Consider the following 22,747-nt stretch of genomic DNA (forward strand, 5'->3'; position numbering starts at 1 on the left):
ATGAAAATAAGTTTTAGTCACAGAAGACAAAAAGATCGCATTAAAACAGTCAAAAATGACTAAAAATCTTCGTGTACATCTAGAGATAATACTATTATATGTCTGTTTATAGTTTTCTTTAACTTCAAGTAAGTATATTAATAAACGTTTTGTAAGTTTTAAACAATTTCAGAAAAAATACATAATATACTTAAAATAACTAATTCAACTGTTTAAACAAAATACCGACTTAGTTTACTTAGAAAACATTTATTATAATTAATAGAATTCGTTAGAATTTTTTGATAAGTATAGAATTACGAGAAAAATGAACAAGAACAAATTCAAATGTTGGTCGCCATTTTTAAAAACAGTTTTAAAAAATATCTCAAGAGCAGTGCAAGTAAAATAATTTAAAATTTTCTTATATCTTTTATTTTAATATTTCGAAACTACACTTTCGCAATAATAACTTAAGGATTGCAACTCGTACACGACTTTAGTGTACTCGATATATAGCGAAAACTTTTCTTAACCATATTTTATTATTACCGATCAGTGTTGCCAGGCAGTCAAAAATTTAATAAAATTAATTCTTCATGTACTATAGAGCATATTCAAATCTAAGAGTTTTATATTTGATTTGTAACATTATATACATTAAGAGTAATGTATATAATGCTATAAATCAATATTAAAGTCCTCTTGATCGAATTACATTCACGTCGGCTGCCGATGGCAGCGGATTGGACGGAAATCTAACACGACCGGAGTAAAATCAGGTGCAGGATCACAAACTTTATTAATACCAGTATCTCGAAGTAGTTATGTATAATATTCAAGTAGCTGGTGCTTCAAAAACAAAATATTATTGTGTAATAATACATTTTGGTCATAATTAATTAAAGAAAAATTATAATAAAAACGATGCCTGAAATGGTATTTTATAAATCAAAATAACGAATAACGATTCTAGACTTATGAAAGGCCAAACGACACGCGATCCCGTCGTTTCGCAATCCGTCGACTACCCACTTATTTGGTCGATAAAATCAAGTCGTTCGCTTCGCGCTAGTGCTGGAATATACCTTCACACAATTTATACATTGTCGATAACTGCCCACCACTCACGCGATGTTATCGGGTTGCGTGTTACCAACCCTTCTTATATTTTATGACATGATTAATTTGTCGAACTTTTTATACTGGCCAAAATTTCGTTCGAAAATCACTTCCATTCAGTCGATTAAGCCAATGGTTATATTTATAACTTAAGTAAGGATATTCTGACACACTAACACTTGAAGTCCTAGAGAATTCCGTTTTATGTTTTGTGATTCGAGGATAGGAGAAGAAAATAAGAGAATTGAAGATTTTAAACAATATATATTTAGAAATACAACAGTGAAATAAAGGTGCATAAAATGTGCAAATTAAATTTGTACACTGGTAAAAAAATCTTAGCAATAACAAGATACGATAATATTGGGAATGCTAAAAGTAAACTTCCACCAAGAATAATATCACATAAGGCAAAAAAACTTATATTTTAATATTTCGATACTACACTTACGCAATAATAATTTAAGGATTGCCAATAATTAAAACTTATTTATAAAAAATATCAATTCGATTATAATCTCAAACATAATTATAATATATCACGATTTTTAAACAATTATTAATATTTGTTTATAAAACTTTATGTTAAAACAATGATCTTTTATATGGCAACCCAAAATTTTAGTTTTTTGTTTTTTAGTTACGTGACTTGTCTGATTTGATGAACTTGTCCAAATCTGCATCACTAGCAGGGTCAACTTGCGAGAGTTGACGGAAGCTCTCGTCATCAACGAAGCAGATCTCATGGTCGTCTGGGTCAGCCAGTATAATAACACGCACCGTAGCCTTTCCTGGTGTGTCGAGTGATATGAGAGGAGTTAGAATTTTTCCTTTAGTCTCTTGAATTTTCTTGTCAATGACTGGTTGTTCGTCGAAGGGGCAGGAAAATGCGATACGACCGTATGCTTTCGCATGATTTACTGGACCACCTGCAAATATAGATAAATGATATTTTAAGTTAAGTATTAAAAAAACTAAGCAGTATTAGCACAGTGTGGGTCAAAATATAATAAAAATCTTTTTATCAGACAAATATACTTTTTCGTAAGTTTAAAGCATTTAAAAATAACTGTTAATTATTAAACTGATGCTAGTTTTTAATTGTAAAACAATATTAAAAAGTATGTATATCTGTAGTAAGGTTGACAGAGTGAGTTTACTAATATCCTAAGAAACGAAAATCGGCTATGGCACCTAATCTCAAGGTATTAAGGTTTAAAGTATGACCAGATAACAAGATACTTATCAGATTGACGCAGTACAAACAACTTTATGTGATTCCCAGGCAACAATACATCTTTACTAGCATACAGAATTCTATACAAAATCTGTTTTGCATATATAATCAACTGTCTATGCATGTCTAGCATGTAATTTGTTTGGCTATACATAAAAATTTACTCACCAATATCAACAAATTCAAGCTTAGCTTGATCTTCACTAAACCCAAGGAGTACAGACTTGTTTGATTTCTCAAAGATCTTGAGTGTTAAAAGTCCATTCCAATAATCAATAGACTTTGCTAAATTTGAACTTGCCAAAGACACTTTGACAACTGGATCTGAAAAATAAAATATTCACATTAATATACTTTATTGTACACCACTACGATTTAGAAAAATAATGTGTTTTACAGAAGGCAAACTAATAGCAAATTAGCCATCCATTCCAGACAACTCAGCCTGATAGAGATTTTGAATAATAACCTAGGTGGTGCAGCCATAAACTTTGTATTTGGTGGTAAGGCTTTGTGCGAGCATGTCTGGGTAGGTAGTCATCAGATATTCTATGAGTGAGTTTGGAAGAGTGAGTGAGCCAGTATTACTACAGACATAAGGTACATAACAACTTGGCAAGGTTGGTAGAGCATTGGTGATGAAATATTTCATATTTTTTAAAGTAATAATGTTTATGGGCAGTGGTGACCAATTACCATCAGATTGCACATTTGCATGTCTGCCTTCAAAAAATTCTTACATACACTAATAACTATAATTTTTTTTTAAATAATATTACTACAAAATGAAATTATTTAAAGTCCTCTTAAGTATTATTTATAAATAAATAAAAGTGGGCTTAATTTGAAATTCATTTGTTCAATTTAAGTGTCACACGTCTTAGTCACGTCTTAGTTTATTTTTTTTAACATAAAGACAAGAGAACAATAAAGAATCCCTAAGGTAATTGCATAAACTATTTTTTATCTAATTCAATCTGTCATTCAATATATCAGATTACATATTAATATTAAATAGAAGATTATAATCACATGATATGTGAGACATTTGATAAAATTTTCCAATGGAAAGATAAAACTCTGAGATCATATCAATGATAAAGAAATATAGAATTAGATACTTATTAGTTGTTGACTTGCATATTATCACCTGTCATAAAAAAAAAATTATGAAATATACAAAGTACCATTTGATTATTATAGTGACTTGCATAAAAACGCTTTACTCATCGTGATCTTAAAACAAACATTTAAACAATATACTGTAAATAATTCATTAGACTTCGAAATCTGATGTTACAAGTTTTAATAATGGAATGTTTAATCAGAAATTTGATAACTAGCTATATATTTGTTTAAAATTCATAGAATTACTTAAATATATTTGTATTCTTAAAGGTTATGTATATAAACTACTAACCTTTGTCAACTGGTTGTGGCTTATCAATTATGTAGAATTTGTATCCGCCAGGTGCTTCCACATATTTTAAGCCGTTCTGTTCCTTGACTGGCCAGTTAGCTGCAGCGGCTCTCTTCAAGCTTTCACTAGACTGGATTGTGAGACCCAGGAAGTCATTTCCTTGTTCATAATATGTTATTCCATAGTTGTAAGTTAATTCAACAACAAAATGTGTGTCTTCTGGACCATAACCAATCATAGTTTTACTCCAACGGTTAGCATAGGGTCTGAAAATTTATACTTAATTTTATATATAAAATTTAATTTATTCTAAATGACACATATTTAAGCATATGTTTGTTTAATGAAATGCAACATTTCAACTTGAACAGCTATTATGAGGGATATAAAGAGTCTACACTAGGGGGGTGACATTTTTATTAATTTTATTATATTTGTGTACATTATGCTACATTACTTGGAACATTATAGTAATTATTTTTTAATTACCCATTGCATGCCGCTTCACAGCCTTCACTAAATTCTTCATGACGTAAAACCTAAAATAAATAAGATAGGTAGTTATGTTATATATAATTAATTAATTTATTATATATCATATTTAATATAGTGTATGTATTTGGTGAATTTATCTTAAGCATTTTGTCAATTCCACTAAGATAATTTACAGAAATTTGCGTTGGTCATACATAATGACCGGCGATTAGTTCTAGCAATTTAATCGCTGTCGCAACAAGATTCGTTTGTCCTTGAATAATTCCGTTAAACCGGCTTGTGTTACTTTATTACATAGCAACGATCACTATCGAAAGAATATCTCATTATGTAAATGTTTTTCTAGACCAACTGAATTTAAGATAGCGATACTTCTAGAAATATAATTATATCTCACCTTCATCCCCAAAATTTCCCTGTAAAATTTGGCTGTAAGGGTTCTGTCAGCGACTTTGAAAACAAAATGTAATGCTCGGCCGTTAATCATTTTATATGTGTAGATGTTAACACGGGATGGAATATAAATAATAAAATTTAAGTACTATTTAAAACTATTTGAATTTAATTGTTCGCAAAAATCTTAATTTTAACTTGTTTCTAATTCCAGTCTCGACGATTGACACTTCTCACTACTGTCTACTAGTCTATAAGATACTAGCACTAGCACTGCTGTCAAGTTAATTATTGTCAACTTCAAATAACAAACATGGAGATTCTCAGTATTTGAGTATTTTGTCTATGACACACTCGTTCAACAACACATAATCGAATGAGTTATTACTTATTATAATATAAACTCCTATAACAATAGCTATGTTAATCTACATATATAAGTACAGAGACTATGTTTTTTACACTAAAAGTAGGACATTTGTTAATTAAGTATGAACTTTTTTTGGTGAATAAACAATCAAACTTCATTTTATATTCGGTGTTAGGCTTTTGTACAAGCGACTTAGTAGATAACACACTGTCATCACATATTCTACCACCAAACAGTAATACTTAGTATGTTGTGTTTTGGTTTGAATAGTGAGTAAGCCAATGTGTCTATAGGTATAAGGAACATAAAATCTTAATTTCCACCTGTAAGAATATAAGACACGGTTAATAATTTTCACAACGCAAATATCTATGGGCGGTAGTGACTACTTATCATCAGCTGGGTCATTTGATCATTTATATATCCATTTTAAAAAAAACTAATGGGACATTACACCGCGATTATTGTAAAGGCCTATATTTACAAACTAGTTTTGTGAGAACGACTAAAGTAGAGCACTACCATGCCGCTACTCGTTCCATTTGTCCAATAAGTACCTTCAAATGATATAACAAAAATATAAAAATATGAACAAGCTGATGTTTTGAAATTTCATTTCATATATAATATTTTATGATACTACCTATTGGGTGGTTTTATAAGACACCTATCTGGTGGTATAGTGACTGATGGGCAGTCCGTAAACAGGACAGTTCCGTTTTAATTATAATGCTTGGTCGCTGTTGTATACCATAAATAGCATATAAACTGAAATTTCAATTTTAATTGTTTGTTTTAAGATTCAATTTCGAATGCTTTCTGTACTCATGTGTATTACACGTGAACTTGAGTACATGTTTTAAGATAAACAATAAAAGATGATTAGATATATACATTAAGATTACTAAGTAACGTCTAACCGAATGGAGAATAGCCTGTATTGATATTTAACTTACTCCGCTTAAATTTATTAATATTTTTAATAAAAGTATTTAAGTTCTAGTCATGTATACAGATAATTTGATCACATCTTACAAAAACAATTTTCATGATTTTTAGTTTTTCTACCAAACTCTTGTAGATATTTAAGTATTAAGTTAAATTGGTATCTTAAGCAGTGTACTTGCTTAAGGATTGGTTACACGTTAAATATAGAAGATAATTTCCGCTAAATTTACATTTTACTTAAATGGTATCACCATCTATAACTAATTGGGGAAATTTGTAACGCATCTTTTTAAATGGTTCAACAAAAATATATATTGAAATTAAAATTTTGTTGCAAAGTTAAATGTTAAAAATAACAGCTTACGAAATTGTTTTTTTGACACATTTAATCCATTAACCAACCTTTTCAAAAGGCTGTTCCTCTCTGCCCAGCTATAGGGTTATTATGAGTTGTTTTTGTTTTTGTAACGATAACCATTAATATTGTTTTACTTATTCTGGGATTAAGTTAACGTATTTACTTTGGATAAATTTCATTGATTTAATATCTAAGCACTTTCTTAGGATAACCGATAGATAGATAACTCCCTGTAGGCCGCCAGCGAGGGCAATATCTCAATAGGTAGTCAAAGCAGTATTAGTCAACTGTAAAATACCTTCAAACAATAATTCCTACCTTTATTCCTGTGATTATAAGTGAATCAGTGTCATAATAGGCACAGGAGATATACTATCTTAAGTTCCATGGTTTGCATTGACGATGTGAAGAATAGCTTGTACTTCTTGAGTTCTTGCAGTATCAGTTCAATGAGCGAAGAAGACCACTTTTTTATGTTATCGGTAGGCGGAAGAGCAAATGGGCCACCTGACGGTAAGTGGTCACCACCGCCCATAGACAATGGCGCTGTAAGAAATATTAACCATTCCTTACATCACCAATGCGCCACCAACCTTGGGAACTAAAATGTTATGTCCCTTGTGCCTGTAGTTACACTGGCTCACTCACCCTTCAAACCGGAACACAACAATACTGAGTACTGCTGTTTGGCGGTATAATATCTGATGAGTGGGTGGTACCTACCCAGACGGGCATGCACAAAGCCCTACCACCAAGTAAGTAATTTACAATAAGGTAGCCAATATATTCAAACCGCTTGAATTTTTTTGTTTCCAATGATAAAGAAGTACCTTCATGATATTTTCTATAGCAATTTAATTATCTTATTAAAGGTATCCTTTGACGTTTTGACTCTTTGTCAAGTGATAAACAATGATTTTAAAGTTATAATATTGCAACAGAAGCTTAAAGAAAGCAAAATCAATGAACATCTTATTAAACAGAAATATTATGTAAGCGTTTAATGAAAAGATAATAGAAAAAGAAAATGAAGAAAATAAGGATAGAAAGAAATTGAAATGGAGGTATGTGGGCAATTTTCACCTGTAAAGTTTTAATAGGTAATCAAATCCACCATTCAATAATTCACATAAAAACTACATATAATTTCATACAGAAATACGGTTAAATATATTTTCTCTTAAGTCTAAACTACAATCATTTATGGTATTTTTTTTTTTTACATTTTTCCATAGTTTGCAATAAATATAATAATATTATATGTAAATCGTACACAGATAAGTACTACGATCTCTATTGTTTCTGCTAGTCTGTAAATATTTTTATCTCATAATTTTATCTGATTAAATTTATCAGGTATACCGTTTTTTCGGGATATGATTCGGCGAAGCCAATGTCCGTTTGAGAATTTCTCTCGTCATTATTTTATTACAAAAATAGCAGCAACTAGACGCTAACGAAGTACATAGGTACATATGTAAAATTTGATACCACAATATAACATATAAAGTTAATATTACACAAATGTTCTTTAATAATAACAAATCGATCGATGAATAATAGTTAACAATTATTAATGTATTACTGACTAGATTCAAACTATTATAACGAAGCGTTTTGTACACATCAAAGAATTCCATTTCAAAACGTTAAATATATCTTTTAAATACATTAAAACATCGTACTTTGTTTTCCCTGATTTTTATGATATAGTAATTATGAATAATCAAAATTAATTTTAAAACAGTGGTTAAAATATGTTCTTTATACGTAGAAAATGGATAGGTCAGTTTTATAGACACCGGATAAATTGACTATAATGATCCCTATAAAGAATTTATATCTTCGTAAATTACAAGTATAATATGTACTCGTTTAAGAAAATACTTTAATTTTGTAGGCTCTCTGAACATAATGTATAGAAATATTTTCTTTTTTTTTTATATAACCTAATGAGAACCTTGAAAAAGTAAGACACGAATTAAACTTTAAATATTATACGGTCCATTTGCGTACATCAATAAAATATAACATTGATATCGATAATAGGAATATAATGTAAACATTGTCTTGAAACAACGTAGCGATAAGCAAAAGAAGTTATTCATTCTACTTAATTATCCAATAAATAATTTCAAGTTGAGAATCAGAATTTGAATCATGAATAGAGGCCAAACATTTTATACTCTACCTGATATATATTTACTTAAATATGAATCTTGATTCCCAACTTGAATGGAATAAACATTTCCGAACGATAATAATTATGATTAACGTAACTTTTATAACCAGTGTCGACTCTAGTTTATTTTTTATGCTTTTTTAACTATTTCTTTAATGAGTAAAAGTGGCCATCATTGTTATTCCTTTTTAATTGTGCAAACGTTTAAAGCTAGAGTCGACGCTAATTATTTTAAGTAACAAAGTCGTGGTCGCGTGAGTAGTGCCTGGTTCAGTTGGGTTTCTCCTTGTCGTTGCCTTCTTTTTCTTTCTCTTTCTCCTTTTCTTTTTCCTTGTCCTTTTTCTCTTGTAGCTGTTGCAAATGCGCCGGTAAAGCCTTGAGTATTGCGTGTACCTGCGCGATGATCATTTATTTAACATTAAAATTAAATTCTTGAAGATTAATTATCTACAAACCACTAGTTTGTAGAGTCTGTATATCGATGAGTTGAGGATGATGATGTTATGTCAAATATTGCGCAATAATTTACCTCTTCAGCCACAGCCATTAGAACGAATTCGAATTGTTGTTTGGTAGCTACGGTGCGCGTGCGTTGGTCGCGAATGTGCTCGAGTGTCGCCGCTATATCTATCTCTTTTGCACCCTTTGCCATGCGGTTCAGTACCATGTCGATCAAGCAGTAAGTACCCGTCCGCCCAGCGCCATCGCTTAAAATAAATATAAAAACCTAAATATGGTAACTATTTTGATCCGATATTAAACAATTTTCTATTATATATTATTAGTTCTTACAAAGATAAACAGAAAACACGAAAGAATAAAAGACTACCGACAAGAGAATAGAAAAAATTATCAAGATATACATAAAATATACATATGTAATAAATATACTTATATGTTGTGATATGATGATATTCTCAAGCGATTTCGGCCACGACAAGAAAATAGTTAACTGCGTATTATATACGTGCGACTTGCATAAGCTTGTGTGCGCAAATACAAATATTATTTCTATTCCAGACATCAGACCTCTAAATGACTTTAGAGGTAAGGGAGTATAAAAACTACAACTAAATTTGGCCAGGATATTTGCTGAAAATTTATCGACAGAAAAACCATTAAACCCTTTTATTTGGCAGACCTGGGCTTTAAGCAGTTCTCAGAACTGCACCCTTATAAGGTCACTAATCAAACGGGGCAGTATATAATATGATATTTAAATGAATTAGATGAAACGTATGGTTATTATAAAACAATAAGGATAAACGCTACTAAAGTAATTCTTATCTTGTATTGTCTTATCATAATATATCAAAGTTTAAATACTTAGAGCTATCAGTAATTAAGATAAAATCTATTGTATTGATTTTAAATATATAAAACGATTAAATAAGATGATTGCTAATAAAGATAAACGTAAAAATTAATTTTTACATATTAATAAACGAGTAATATTAGAAAATGAAGTACATACGTTTAATTTTTTTTAAATGAAAAATATATTATGACTGATATATTCTGCGAAGGAGTGTCGATGAAAGTTTCTGTTTGATATTATCTTTTACCACCGAGCACGAGATATTAAGCCGAGAGCCGAAGCCGTGAAAACTACTGACAATATCGGTTCGTGCATATGACCAATCGATGCGGAACCGTAAGTAAATGGGCATAAGCTACTATTTTGTTTGAATTCCGTTGATCCTCCCCCTTTTTATTTATACCCAGCGAAAGAGGCTGGTAGCAGCTAGTGCGCCATAAACATTATTTCTATCATCCTGACCGTTTGGATAGGTAGCACTGTTACACACATATTCTACCACCAAACAATTATTCACAGTATTGTTGTGTTTGGTTTGAAGGGTGTGTGAGTTAGTGTAACTACAGGCATAAGGGATACAACATCTTAGTTCCCAAAATTGGAGGCGCATTATTGTTTTAAAGAATGGTTTACATTTTATATGGCACCAATGTTTATGGCAATGATGACCTTCACCATCAAGTGGATTATTTGCTCGTGCGCCTACCTATTTTATAAAATAGAAAAACTCATCATTCTTCTGCAAAGCTTCGGTCAAGTAGGTATATCTTGTTGTCTCCTGAATTACTACTGTTTAAATACTAATGTTTATAAGTCGGTAACACTTAATCGAATTAAAAGAAACTGGTAAATCTTACCTGCAGTGGACTACTATCGGACAGGATCTACCGCGATAGGACTTATTAACTTTTCTGAAAAAAATAATAATATTATAATTAGTATTTTAGGTAGATTGTTAACATAATAACAATATATTCAATTTAAAAGCTATGGAAATACTATCATAACATAAAAGCCATCACTTGACACTGATATTTATCATTGCTGTACTATATAATTCATAATAAAATCAAATTAAATTAACATCTGTCTGTTTTGAGCATCATAAAAATTTAATTGCTAATTAACTCATTATAATTTGTTACCTCCTAAATTCGAGCAATGCCTTGGTTGATGCGGGAACTCCATTTTCGGGCCAGGATAAGAAGTGGAACTGCGTGACAGTACGTGTTTCGCCGGTGCGCTGATTCTTCAGATAAAAGCTTCGGACGAGGTAGTCATCGCACCAGATATGCTCGCTCACGAGATGAACCTGAATAGCAGTAATAAATAATTTGAAAATCTGTCGTTATCTACACGCAAACTTTCAAAATTGTTGCTAATGTTTTTACTATTTTTAATATAAGAAATTTATAGGTGAGCATTGAAGTAACAAATCTTACTTCATAGATATGATAGAGCTCCGATCCTTCCTCAGGCCAATATCGGTGACAAAGTTGCTGGCCGTTTTCTGTAAGTCGAGTAAGCATCACCATCACAACGCTGCCCTGTTCCCATACCATCTGCCAGAAATCGGGTGCTGTCTGAGCCAAGGGACCAGCTGCAGCGATGTATGCCGGGTTGCGGGGGTCGTGGTCAGTCTATAAAAGGATTTAGTACACCATAAATATCACATTATTGTTCTTAAAAAATATATAAACGATAAAATTTGCCCCTCTTACAATAGTAGAAGCATTGATATAATCAGATCCGAGGTGGTTAGATAGGGTGTTCAGTGTAACGCGCGAATGATCATACGGCAGCACATCAGCGTAGCGGTTCTTCCCAGTGTTGTCAGGTTTAAGGGCAGCAACAGTAGCGCATGGTTCGGCCTCATACGCACACAACGCTCTCCATTCTTGTTCAAGGCGGTCTTTGTTACGGAGATGATCTTCCATGTATGCCTTGAATATCAAAAAATATGATTACTCACTTATAATAAAACATTGTTCAAAAATTCATAAAATGTTACAAATAGCATAAACAAACACATGTACATGTACACTTTAAAAAAATAATACACTCACCAGCACCATGTGTCCAGTTGAAATGTCCATGTTCGTCAACGCCGGCTCTTCACTCCTGTTACAATGCTTATTATTATTTATATATATATACACTATACTTGGTGGTAAGGCTTTGTGCAATCCCGTCTGGGTAGGTACCACCCACTCATCAGATATTCAGGTTTGGAGGGTGAGTGAGCCAATGTAACTACAGGCACAAGGGACATAACATATTAATTTCCAAGGTTGGGGGCGCATTGGTTATGTAAGGTATTGTTAATGTATCTTAGAGTGTCATTGTCTATGGGCAGAGGTGACTACTTACCATCAGGTGGCCCATTTGCTCGTCCGCCTATCTATATATTAAAAAAAACTATACATGTTTTTTTCTTAAATCAAATACCATATTTAATACCCTAAATTTAAGGTTATTTTAATTTGGCGAAAATATTATATCTAGCGCGAACTTGTCTGACGTCAAAATTGTCATTATTTTTGTACAGTTCGTCAATTTTCTTAAAATATCGCTTACCACGATGAAGTACTGGATCGTGTTGATGGTGAATGACCTTCGGGATCCCTGGATAGTGAGGTAATTCTTTGCGGCGTCTCAGTTGGGTGTGTAGGCGCAGTGGTTGTCTGCTGTCCCGTCCACTTTCCCGACATACGAGCGCGACAAAGTTCCTAACATAAGGGTTGTTTAAAAATTAAAAATATATTCCACGAGATACATGAGCAATTTAATTTAAACGATTTTTAATAAGCATTAATAAGTGTTAGTTATATTGAAATTAACCTGGTAGTCTCTAGTAGCTTCGGCGTCAATTTCTGCTGCAGATGAGAGACCTTGCATTTTCCTCTTACTGCTCATGTCCCTTTTGAGTAAAATTGCAAACACCACAGCACCCACTATGAGAACTGATAAACTACCCACGAGTGCAAGAAGAACTGGTAATTGTAAGCCTAAGAATTGAGGCTCTTGAATATCAGTATGGCGGATGATAGCATGTTTGCTCTGTGAATAAAAAAATTAAAAATAAAAATCGAAAAATAAATAATCTTAATTTAATATTATAAGTAAACTTACTCGATCCCCAACCCCAATAGATTTTATCTGAGCTCCTGTTTCTTTCCACACTTTGTCCTTAATTGCATCTGCAATATAAATATTTACCTTGATAATCGAATCTTTCATTGGAAAAGTGTAAAATAATTTGTGATTTTTAATAACATTACCAATCTGCCTTCCGACTTCAACCGCATCATATCCCTTACTATTTTTTTCAACTTTGAATGTTACTTCACTTGGATCAACTCTGCAATCAAAATTGTATTCAAATAATGTTCATAATATATGTATATTAAAGACACATAGCAATTAACAACAGTGACGATAAATTACCGAGGATTTGTAAAAGTATTTTTTTCTAAGCCCAGCATTTCTTCAAGTCTTCCGATGAAAGCCATGCCTTTCTCCCAATTTGTAAGGAACCTGAGGCAAGATTGTAAGCGTTTACATTCAAGCATTTGAGGCAAGCAATATTTTCGGCACTATTTGTATTATATGCAGGTGTTATAAAAATACCTAGTATGCAACTCGACGAAAGCGTACGAGGGGTCGTATTCGTAGTCGTTGTGATCGTGGTTAGCTTTGATTGGATTTTGCTTGCTGGAGGCTTCTTGAGCTGTAAAATATAAATAGATACACTTTGTTCGAAATCAAAAATGGCAACCGTCACATCAAGAAAAATGTTGAATATATTGAAAATAATTGACAACAAAACTGTGGGACAAATTAGGTCTCTGTTAAAGTAATGACAGATGAATTAAAAACGAACAGCAATAACAATTTCATACAGCGATCAAATGATCACTCAATTTTTGATATATATTTTTTTTACCTCTGCTAGCAGAGGCAACGGTGTCATATCGATTACTTAAAAATATTTTTAAGTCGTTTTCGCACACTAAAGCTAAGATTTACTTACATCAACTTATTACTTAAAATAGCCATTGTATTTTTTTTTTCTTAAAACAACTCAAGCCAGGAAGTTGAAAATAATAGGCACATGTATATTTTAGCTTTTGAAGTGATAACATAAGATAATAAAAAAAGTAAAATAATACAACATATAAATAATAATTAAATATAAAGAAAATAAATACATCATATACGTTTATTGTGTAAAGGGAGAACGACAGAGTTTCATGCGTTTTGTGTTATATTAATTATTATAAGACAGTGTGCTTTTCAGGGAAACATTTAGTGCGGATATTCTAGGTACGACGTGGCAGTGCATTAATTCAGGAAATTAAAACGATTTCATTGTTTTTATCGAACGCAAATTAGCGTAAATTGGAAATCATTGTAGGGCACATCGAGAGTCTAAAACAGTTATCTCAGGCCACCGTGACACTAACCTGTCACCGATTTATTGTTGTACAATATCTTTAAGGTTTTCGCGTCCAGACGCGGCCCAGGCTTTTTAACATCATCTCTTTCCCTACGCTTAAAGCCCCATTCTCTATTAAGCAAATCTTGAAAATCTTCCGACAGATAAAATTTCGAATTTTCACCTGAAACATCGTTGGTATTTGTAACAGCTTCAGTTCGGTATGATTTTCGTTTTCGGACGGAGTTTCTCGTACTAATAATGTCTAGGTATAATAAAGAAATAAAAACAAAACAATTTGAAACAAAAATATTTGTAACAGTATACAAAGCTGTACAAAATTTGTCAGCGAGTTAAGTCTTATTATAGAGGGTGGTGATTCAGCTCTAATGTAGTGCCTATAATAAAATAAATATATAACTTAAATTATATCCCACTTGTTTTTCTTTTAATGGCTTGACCTTACCTTGTAATTCATCAGGTTTTAAGGGTCCACCCTCGGCATACAAATTGCCTTGTGGTTTCAACTTTGAGCCAAATAACTCACGCCAGTAGTTAATCAAATATTCCATATTTTTGGAATTCTTAGCTTTAGAAGGATCTGTGAAATATATATTAATGTTAATAAAATTAATATCAATTTTGGATACAAGAATATTTAACTTTACTAACCTTTCAAATGATACGGGTCCAGATCGCCGCTACCTGTATCAATGGAAAACTCATCACCATCTTCATCAAAATAGATTCTTTGTTCTTGAATATCACCTGGATTTTCATATTCAAAAGGAAAATTCTTCTCTGCGAAACTTTGCTTATACTTCTCTAATGCATTCGAGCGAACTTCAGCGTCTAATGGTGAGAATCGATTGCCAGTAAGATACTCTGCAGTGAACGGCGGCGGCTTAGTCTTAAATTTACGGAAATGAGCCCCCAGACGCTCCTCATCAGGGAATTCATTATTTTCAGTAAAAGACTTCAAATCATGTTTAGTCTCTGCCAGTGATTTTTTCTCTTTATCCACAAAACCGTCGGGTACGATGTTTTGAGTACCAAGATTTCTTTCTTTCTGTTCCTCTTGAAGGCGTTCTCTGAATCCTTCAAAAGGCATAATGACAGGAGATTCTTCGATCCCACTCATAAGCATAAGGTCTCTTATTTTATCGCTTGGATTTTCTTCGTCTGGTTGTATTGGCTCATTGTTAATTGGCGTTTCTCCTATATACAAATCAGTCATGTCAATCATTTAAACTAATAAAACTTACGTAACCTGGTGTTTTAATAAATATATATAAATCCATAATATTTTGCACAAACCTTTAGGTACTAAGTATTCAGTTGGGTCGTTTTCCGGAACAAATGGCGGATTATATACTTCATTAGCATAATCAGAATCGGATATTTGTGAATTTGGCGTAAATCGTACATAAGCTGTTTCGTCAGGTTCAATCTGAATAGTAAAACACAAAGTAACCATTACCTTAATGAAAGGTCATATAAATGTATAAACATTTAAAGTAACATGTAAAGCTAATGCTTACCTCTAGGGTTTCTTCTCCTTCACCGGTAGGTTCAGGATTTACCTTTGGGTCCGCAAAATGGTCACATAGCTTGGAATTTACGTTCGCTGGATCCCTGCCCGGAAAATATTTTAAATATAAAGACATAGATTGCGACAAAGCGTTTTATAAATATCAGACTATTATTAACAATTAAAATGACCCCTTAGAGGTATTTTAATTAATAATAATCTGATATTTACTATCTACTCAGTAAACGAAAGACAGGCTTTTTCATTAAAAATGAATGTTATTCAACTAAAATTTGACATAAGTTCGATATTTCAAGGTACGTACATATGATGACGCATGGCATAGAGCATGCTTTGCAGCACACACTGCGTGTACGCATGCTCCCAGCGGTAGCCGCGCGTCGCGAGCTGCTGCAGCTCTCTCTCGAACCATTGCAGCTGATTCGAACTCATATCATACCTGGTCATACAGTTAGTTATATTAATTCTGATAAACTTCATAATTTAAAATGTTTTCGTATATGTTAAATGGTAGCAATTTGAATATGTAGGTTATATCCCACAGAAAAACACCGTAACGGCGCCTTCTAACTTATAAACAGAAGCCTGAAAACCGATTTCCATGTTCATATATACTTTTCATCCAAGTTTCACATTTTTAGATAAATTTTACACACTTAGTACAAAACTTAGCACTTACTGATAGAGGGATCCCTCTTCAGGATCATTGTCATACACCGGTATGCATTTTCCAAATGCAAAATCTAGAAGAAAAACAAAATTAATTTCTCTTTTACTCTATGCTTAGTACATGATTATTAACAAACTTAAATAAAAGGAACTTATCAATTCATTTGTGTTTTCTTTTCTTTTTACGGAGCCATTTATCGAATCGAATACTATTTTTTTTTCGTATACCGTCACAATTTATAGATAAAAATGAAGTCGGTTTAATTATTTTTAAAAATATGTATTATTGTTTCAATTGTTTTATTACCATCATAGCACCACTCCACTCCCTCTAGACAAAGGGACGAGCTAAACAAGCAACCTGGTAAAGAATAACATTTTAAAGTTAAAAAAAGTCGATTATTGTTATGTGGTTGCAAATAAAGTAATTCTCATGATACCTATGTTTCCATCGGCTTGCGAGGGCGCCAGCGTGGTATACAACGCCAGCGCCCACAGAGCCTGTCGCCAGTAAATACGACTCATTACATCTGAAAAAATAATGACTATGAATTGGTATGCAAGGCCGTATTTTGGTCAATTTGATTATTTCTATATATTTACTTTTGAATATTTATGTATGTTTACTGTTTGTACGGCAAGTATTAACAAAGCTATCTTTAATATATTGAAAATAAAAATTGTAGCTTAGTTAAACTTTTATTAAGTTTTAATAAACTTTTAAATAAATATTATAATTATCATAATTAATATATTGAAAATATTTATTGAGTTCAATCTACGAATCCAAGCAATCCTGTATCAATGCAAACAAATGCAAGCAATGCAAATGCTAGCTCATATAATTATTAGAAATTAATTATAATTTAATAATAAAACTTCAGTATCATGACCAGTCTTTAACAGAACATGAACAACAAATGAAACAAAACATCAAACTGTAACGTCTGTAAATGTCTAAACAATGGCATCCTCTGTTATTAAGGACGAAATTTGGATCATACGTCAGAATTTTAGAAACATGCAGGTTTCCTGCCAAAGTTTTGAGTAACAAAGGTAATCGAGATGTTAGACACTAATTAATAAACTAGCTTAAATATAACTTAAATACATGTAAAATCATTTTTGCTTGTCCGACTTTTATCTCGCCATCATCGGTAAAGATCCACGTGTCTATCTAGACAATCTCGATTAATATCTAAAAATATATCCTTTACCTCCTTTCATTAATTAAATAATTAAAATATAATTTATCGTATTTAGCAAAGACAGTACAGTGTAGCTATAGAATAGGAAATATAAATTATTATTGAATATTTAATACAAAAGGTAATATATAAGCTTATAAATGTAAATATACCGTTTTTTTAATAAATATGTTCTAAATAGTCTAAAGTTACACAATTGCTTCGAAAATCTAAATTAAATTATATATATATATCACATATATTGAAATTTTATTTATTTTATTTTCGATATGAATATAAATGAGTATGTAATTTTGAAATATTATCAGAAATGTTAGTTAATTTTAAGAATTAATATCTATTTATATATTTAGTTATTTAAAAAATTACAATCTCATCATGTTAACATCCATAAGAAAATGAAATATTTAAATAAAAAACTCTATTCAAGATGTGATTTGTCTATTAGTAACATTGATATATTAATAATAGTTGTCTGTGAACACGAACGATTCTTTACACGAACTTCAAGTAGATTAACAGCAACAATAGGATTTTACTATATTCTTTGAATCGATATATGGAAATATTTAAATAAAAGCTTATTTTTATCTTTCTCTTTATGTTATTCATATTTTTTTTACAAAATCACCAAGTTTATAGAAAAAAAACGAATTTATAAATAATTCGCGATTGTTTATATGGAAAATGTCACTAACATCGTGTTAAAGAGAGAAAAATAATGTAATCGTAGTAAATGCATCTTTCCTACGGCATGGTATTAAATTAAATTCAATTGTTTTTGTTAAAACCATATCATGAAATGAGGCATGATGTCGACGAGATTATAGATGTGATATAGGTAATTCCGAGGAGTAATTATTTGTCGATTTCATGACGAAAAGAAGGATGCCCGTCGGCCATTTATAATGTCAATATATAATATGTCATTATAAGATGACCTACAATTATTTTCTACCTTAAATTAACTTCAAAAAGTAGGAATTCAATTTTATAATTATTTAAAAACTAGAAAGAAGTATTTTAAAACTTTTTTTTTATATGAGATAGGTTATCTCAAGATATATAGGCAACCAATAGGCAATAGATATAAAATAATATGGCATACTCGTTATTAGAAACTATTAATAACAACTAAAATAACCGAAAAACTGGATTATATGAAGATAGAAATTATTTTTTGCTTCGCCGATAATATCCCTTAAGTTTATCCGCTATTTCATGTGACCTATAGTGACGCGATCTCATGACTCCAAAACTCAAGGCGTAACTACATCGTGAACCTGCTTATCCTAGCCATCCAAAACCTTGCCACTGGCTATCATTCGCCTCTGTGCAAAACCTCACCAGAGCACTACAGCAGTTTGAAAATAGTGAAAATTTCAAAACGGATATTATCATGATCTGAAGTTAACTTCTTCTGCTCTCCGGTTTCTATCTAAAAGTAAGGCTCACAATTGCACTATTTATAATACAGAACATCAGGTTACTGAGAACGATGATTTCACCTACTACTAAGTACTGTCCATAACTGTGGAAAGAGCACCACTGTGCCATCCAGATCCCCTGTACATTAAAGTAGAGTAGGGAGAAATAATATGACTCGCAAGCCCACTACTAAATGTAGGCTACTATTACCCCATATCGACTAGACCCCCGTCCCCCAAGGCAGACCAAAAATGAGGAATAAGTATAAAAATATTTTGTTAAAAACATTGTTGAAGGTATTTCTCTCATTTGAATAGGGTTATGTCATGCTCTAATGATGTAGTAAAATGATCATAATTATAAATACGCAATGAATTGTGGTAGAAAATATATCTTTTTGAAAGTTAGAAAAAGGTATAGGTCCCAAGACATACATTGCCTAGACTCCCTAAGAATTAATCCCTGCAGGATTCTCCTGTAAAGAATTAATCTTTACAGGAGGTCTACATAATTACGTTAGTAGGTTTTTCTTACAGCATCCATCATTTGGGGCGCTTGATCCCCCTTAGGATCGTAATACTTTCTGGAGGGCTTACCAACATCTGCCCACACTGCTCAGGGAAGCTTATTTCTGGAGATCAACGATTATGACTGCCTGAGCTTTACTTCGTTTAAATTGGCACCAATGATGTAACTACCACCTGTCTAATGGCCTAAGTCCTTCTAGACAGTTAGGATATAGATATTACAGTTGCATAGCTTGTCTCCTAGGTTAACAAATGTTAATTATCATATACACTTTTTTATTTTTATTATATTGTTTATATTTCCTTTCAGTACCCCTACCTACAAAAATCTACCGCTAATACCTTATCTACCTACGTCCTTGTAAATGTAATCGTCATTCATATAATGTTGTAGAAAATTAACAACATTATAGCTATTTTTATTTGTTTCAAACAATTGATGTCATGTGCATGAATCCTTAAAAATTGGCCACGGTATTACAGTATTCAGGCCACAGTATTAGTTCATACAAAAACAACAGAGTAGTCAATTGAACGAATGAAAAATTAAATGATAAAGTTGTTAAACATACGGTACTGACATTTTATATTATCAGTAAGGCAAAGGCATGTATTTGTCATTCTGCGAAATATGTGTTGTTTTTTTTATATAATATGTAAAATTTTATTTAATATATAAATTACTAAAGGAACATATTCACCAAATTATAATTCTTTTTTATAACAATATGTATTCCATAACGATTGTTCTATCGACTACGGATTAAACGGTTTATTTACGGTCGAATCGTTTTCGACTAAGTGTCCAATTTGCGGTTCCTAGTAATCAAATTAATACCAAGATAATCGTTATACTTTTTAGTTACACTGAATTGAGAATAATTAAATAATTGGAATCAAATGGTTCAAATAGAATTTTGGATTATTTGTAGCTGTCAATTTCAGGCATACTAAAATTCATTCATACTAATTTATAGTTAGTCATCTATGTAAAAAAAAACACTTAAAGTTACACCGAAGAAGCCTAAGCATAGATAATTGATTAATATTTAAATAGGAAAATATTTATAAAAAAAGTAAAAAACGAAAAATTAAAATATATTAACATCTAAAAATAAAAATGATGATAAAGATCAGAAGATAACATAAATACCGTAAAACTCTTTTTAAAATACATTATTATTATTAGATACAGAAACATAAAGGCTATACAGGGACCTGAATCTATTTATAGCTCAATACAAGACAAAGTACCTATAGCGGATATTTTAACATAAAAATTATAATTAATATTTAACTAAAATATTTATCCTTTTATTTAAACTATTATTTATAGAAAAAGGTAGTTGCATTAAAACGCAGATCGTGTAAATCTATAAAATGCTATGTTCAGCTCTGACGTAGGCGTTCATGCCCTTTAGGCAAGCGTTACAACCCACGCACTCGGTTGGCCTAAAAATGATTCTTGTTTTATATTCTGGATATTATTTAAATATAAAGGATATTAATATATTGATTACCAATATTAATAGTCCATTAATGGCCAATCAAATAATTAATTTAATAAACTCTAATGCTTTACAATTTAAGATATTTAAACTGAACTAATATTTCAACAAAGATGTCCTTTAATAATAACAAAGAATTATAGTATTTGTCTAACACTTGTAAAAAACAGCGAGCGTTGACAAACAAACAAATAATAAAAAAAAAATTAATGTGTTGTGTAAGGCACAGTGTAACAGGTTTAACGTACATTTTGCGGGTGGGTCCGAGATTATCTTTAGTATTTAGGGACGTGATTAAGGCTTAAATAATCAAGAATACGTACCGTTTAACGCCGACAATCAGACCGGAACATTTCCGTGACAAAATAGATCACTTAGGTCCTTCGCGGTTGACACTGAGACGCGGGTGTCGGATCGGGCCTCGCGGAAGGATGCGAAGCCGCCAGCTGTGTTCCAAAGCGGACCTGCGCACACCGCTCTATCGATCTTGCGCCCGTCCATTCACACGATGCCACTTCGCCGCCTACATAACGATACGATCCGACTAGATGTTATACTTCAATCATCATTAGATAACGTGATATTAGCACTGGCTCTCAAAGCTTCCACACTTGAAGCACTCAACCCGAAGCTCGAATTGATTCCGTAAATACGAAAGTCAATTTGGAAAAGTAATAATTTCATATGCGATACGCTCGTAATAGTCCTATCAGGAATGTTTGTTAGGCGAATGAAATATAACGAAATGTTTTCAGCTTTTGCTGGGTAATGGCGCCGACTATCCAAGCCAAGTTATCGAGGAACGCTCTGCATGCTAATGACGTTGTAGCGATAACGACCGCAGTAGATATATGTATGTACCTACGATCCACACAGTCGACTCTATTAGCAGCAGCCTTAATAATTTCGTTATAAGTCATTTCTAATACGAATATTCATTTACGTTAATTGAATAAGAACTTTTTGATTAAAATTAGCATTTTTTTATTACATAAACTTGTTTAATCTGTGTGTCAGCTATTTGATACGTAATAATTCAATAATTTGTTCATATTTACTATCAAGCTTTACGTTGTACGTTTTAGATTTTTTTTTGTACATTGTTAACATATTAATTCAAGTTTATTAAAACAAATATCTTGTATTTAATGAATTATTGAATGATCTTTGTTGAAATCCGGGTAACGCCCTTGATGCGCTACGGAGGTCAGATAGGAATCACTGTGGATTGCTTGAAGCATTATATTATTGTAAAACTAACTAATATGACAATTGGACTATAATTATGTTTTTTAATGTTTTAATGCGACTTTTTGACAAGTAAATGAACCATTGACGGTTCAGTAAAATGGTTTGATCTTAACGTACGATTGTTATTCAAATAATAATTATATTATAGTATTTTTGGTTTTACTTCAAAATTATGTTTAGAAAGGTCACTTCTCAAATATATTTATATAATAAAGCAAGCAAAAAAAGCTCTTCCAAAATGAGTCTCTGTTAAAATTTTAAAATAAATAATATCATATAAATGATAAGCAATTGCTTCTTTATTTTACACAATAAAATGAAATTGAATAGATGAAAATAGAAAG

The 22,747-nt window shown here is 31.6% G+C and overlaps 2 protein-coding genes across 5 annotated transcripts; both read right to left on the reverse strand.

Moving 5' to 3' along the window:
* Positions 1–1,350: 1,350 nt before the first annotated feature.
* On the reverse strand, positions 1,351–5,012 carry LOC125064543 (glyoxalase domain-containing protein 4). Its single transcript, XM_047671643.1, has 5 exons — positions 4,651–5,012; positions 4,248–4,297; positions 3,759–4,024; positions 2,507–2,662; positions 1,351–2,030 (listed from the first exon to the last, which is right to left on the reverse strand). The coding sequence occupies exons 1-5, from the start codon at positions 4,738–4,740 to the stop codon at positions 1,738–1,740; spliced, it is 855 nt and encodes a 284-aa protein (XP_047527599.1). The 5' UTR covers positions 4,741–5,012; the 3' UTR covers positions 1,351–1,737.
* Positions 5,013–7,465: 2,453 nt separating this feature from the next.
* LOC125064588 (receptor-type tyrosine-protein phosphatase N2) lies at positions 7,466–21,938 on the reverse strand. 4 transcript variants are annotated; one of them, XM_047671709.1, is made up of 23 exons: positions 21,476–21,938; positions 16,922–17,011; positions 16,789–16,842; positions 16,492–16,555; positions 16,117–16,251; positions 15,802–15,895; positions 15,578–15,710; positions 14,933–15,478; positions 14,727–14,861; positions 14,289–14,444; positions 13,453–13,552; positions 13,270–13,359; positions 13,104–13,183; positions 12,955–13,022; positions 12,664–12,882; positions 12,400–12,551; positions 11,889–11,943; positions 11,544–11,765; positions 11,265–11,462; positions 10,968–11,134; positions 10,680–10,733; positions 9,034–9,211; positions 7,466–8,897 (listed from the first exon to the last, which is right to left on the reverse strand). In XM_047671709.1, the coding sequence occupies exons 2-23, from the start codon at positions 17,004–17,006 to the stop codon at positions 8,775–8,777; spliced, it is 3,108 nt and encodes a 1,035-aa protein (XP_047527665.1). In that variant the 5' UTR covers positions 17,007–17,011; positions 21,476–21,938; the 3' UTR covers positions 7,466–8,774. The 4 variants fall into 4 exon arrangements, with proteins under 4 accessions (XP_047527665.1, XP_047527666.1, XP_047527667.1 ...); XM_047671710.1 differs by lacking the exon at positions 13,270–13,359; XM_047671711.1 differs by lacking the exon at positions 14,289–14,444 and having other exon boundaries at positions 21,476–21,937.
* Between the last annotated feature and the right edge of the window lie 809 nt (positions 21,939–22,747).

Source organism: Vanessa atalanta, chromosome 6, assembly GCF_905147765.1.
Source record: "Vanessa atalanta chromosome 6, ilVanAtal1.2, whole genome shotgun sequence".
Taxonomy (NCBI): domain Eukaryota; kingdom Metazoa; phylum Arthropoda; class Insecta; order Lepidoptera; family Nymphalidae; genus Vanessa; species Vanessa atalanta.

Excerpts from the sequence above, each read along its gene's own strand:
- LOC125064543 (XM_047671643.1), bottom strand. The coding sequence starts at position 4,740 with ATGATTAACGGCCGAGCATTACATTTTGTTTTCAAAGTCGCTGACAGA. Across the intron at positions 4,025-4,247 it reads TGTGAAGCGGCATGCAATGG|ACCCTATGCTAACCGTTGGA; the intron begins GTAATTAAAAAA and ends ATAAATTTTCAG. Across the intron at positions 2,663-3,758 it reads GCCACAACCAGTTGACAAAG|ATCCAGTTGTCAAAGTGTCT; the intron begins GTTAGTAGTTTA and ends TTTATTTTTCAG.
- LOC125064588 (XM_047671709.1), bottom strand. The coding sequence starts at position 17,006 with ATGAGTCGTATTTACTGGCGACAGGCTCTGTGGGCGCTGGCGTTGTAT. Across the intron at positions 15,479-15,577 it reads TGAATACTTAGTACCTAAAG|GAGAAACGCCAATTAACAAT; the intron begins GTTTGTGCAAAA and ends ATTTGTATATAG. Across the intron at positions 13,023-13,103 it reads TGAAGTCGGAAGGCAGATTG|ATGCAATTAAGGACAAAGTG; the intron begins GTAATGTTATTA and ends TTTATATTGCAG.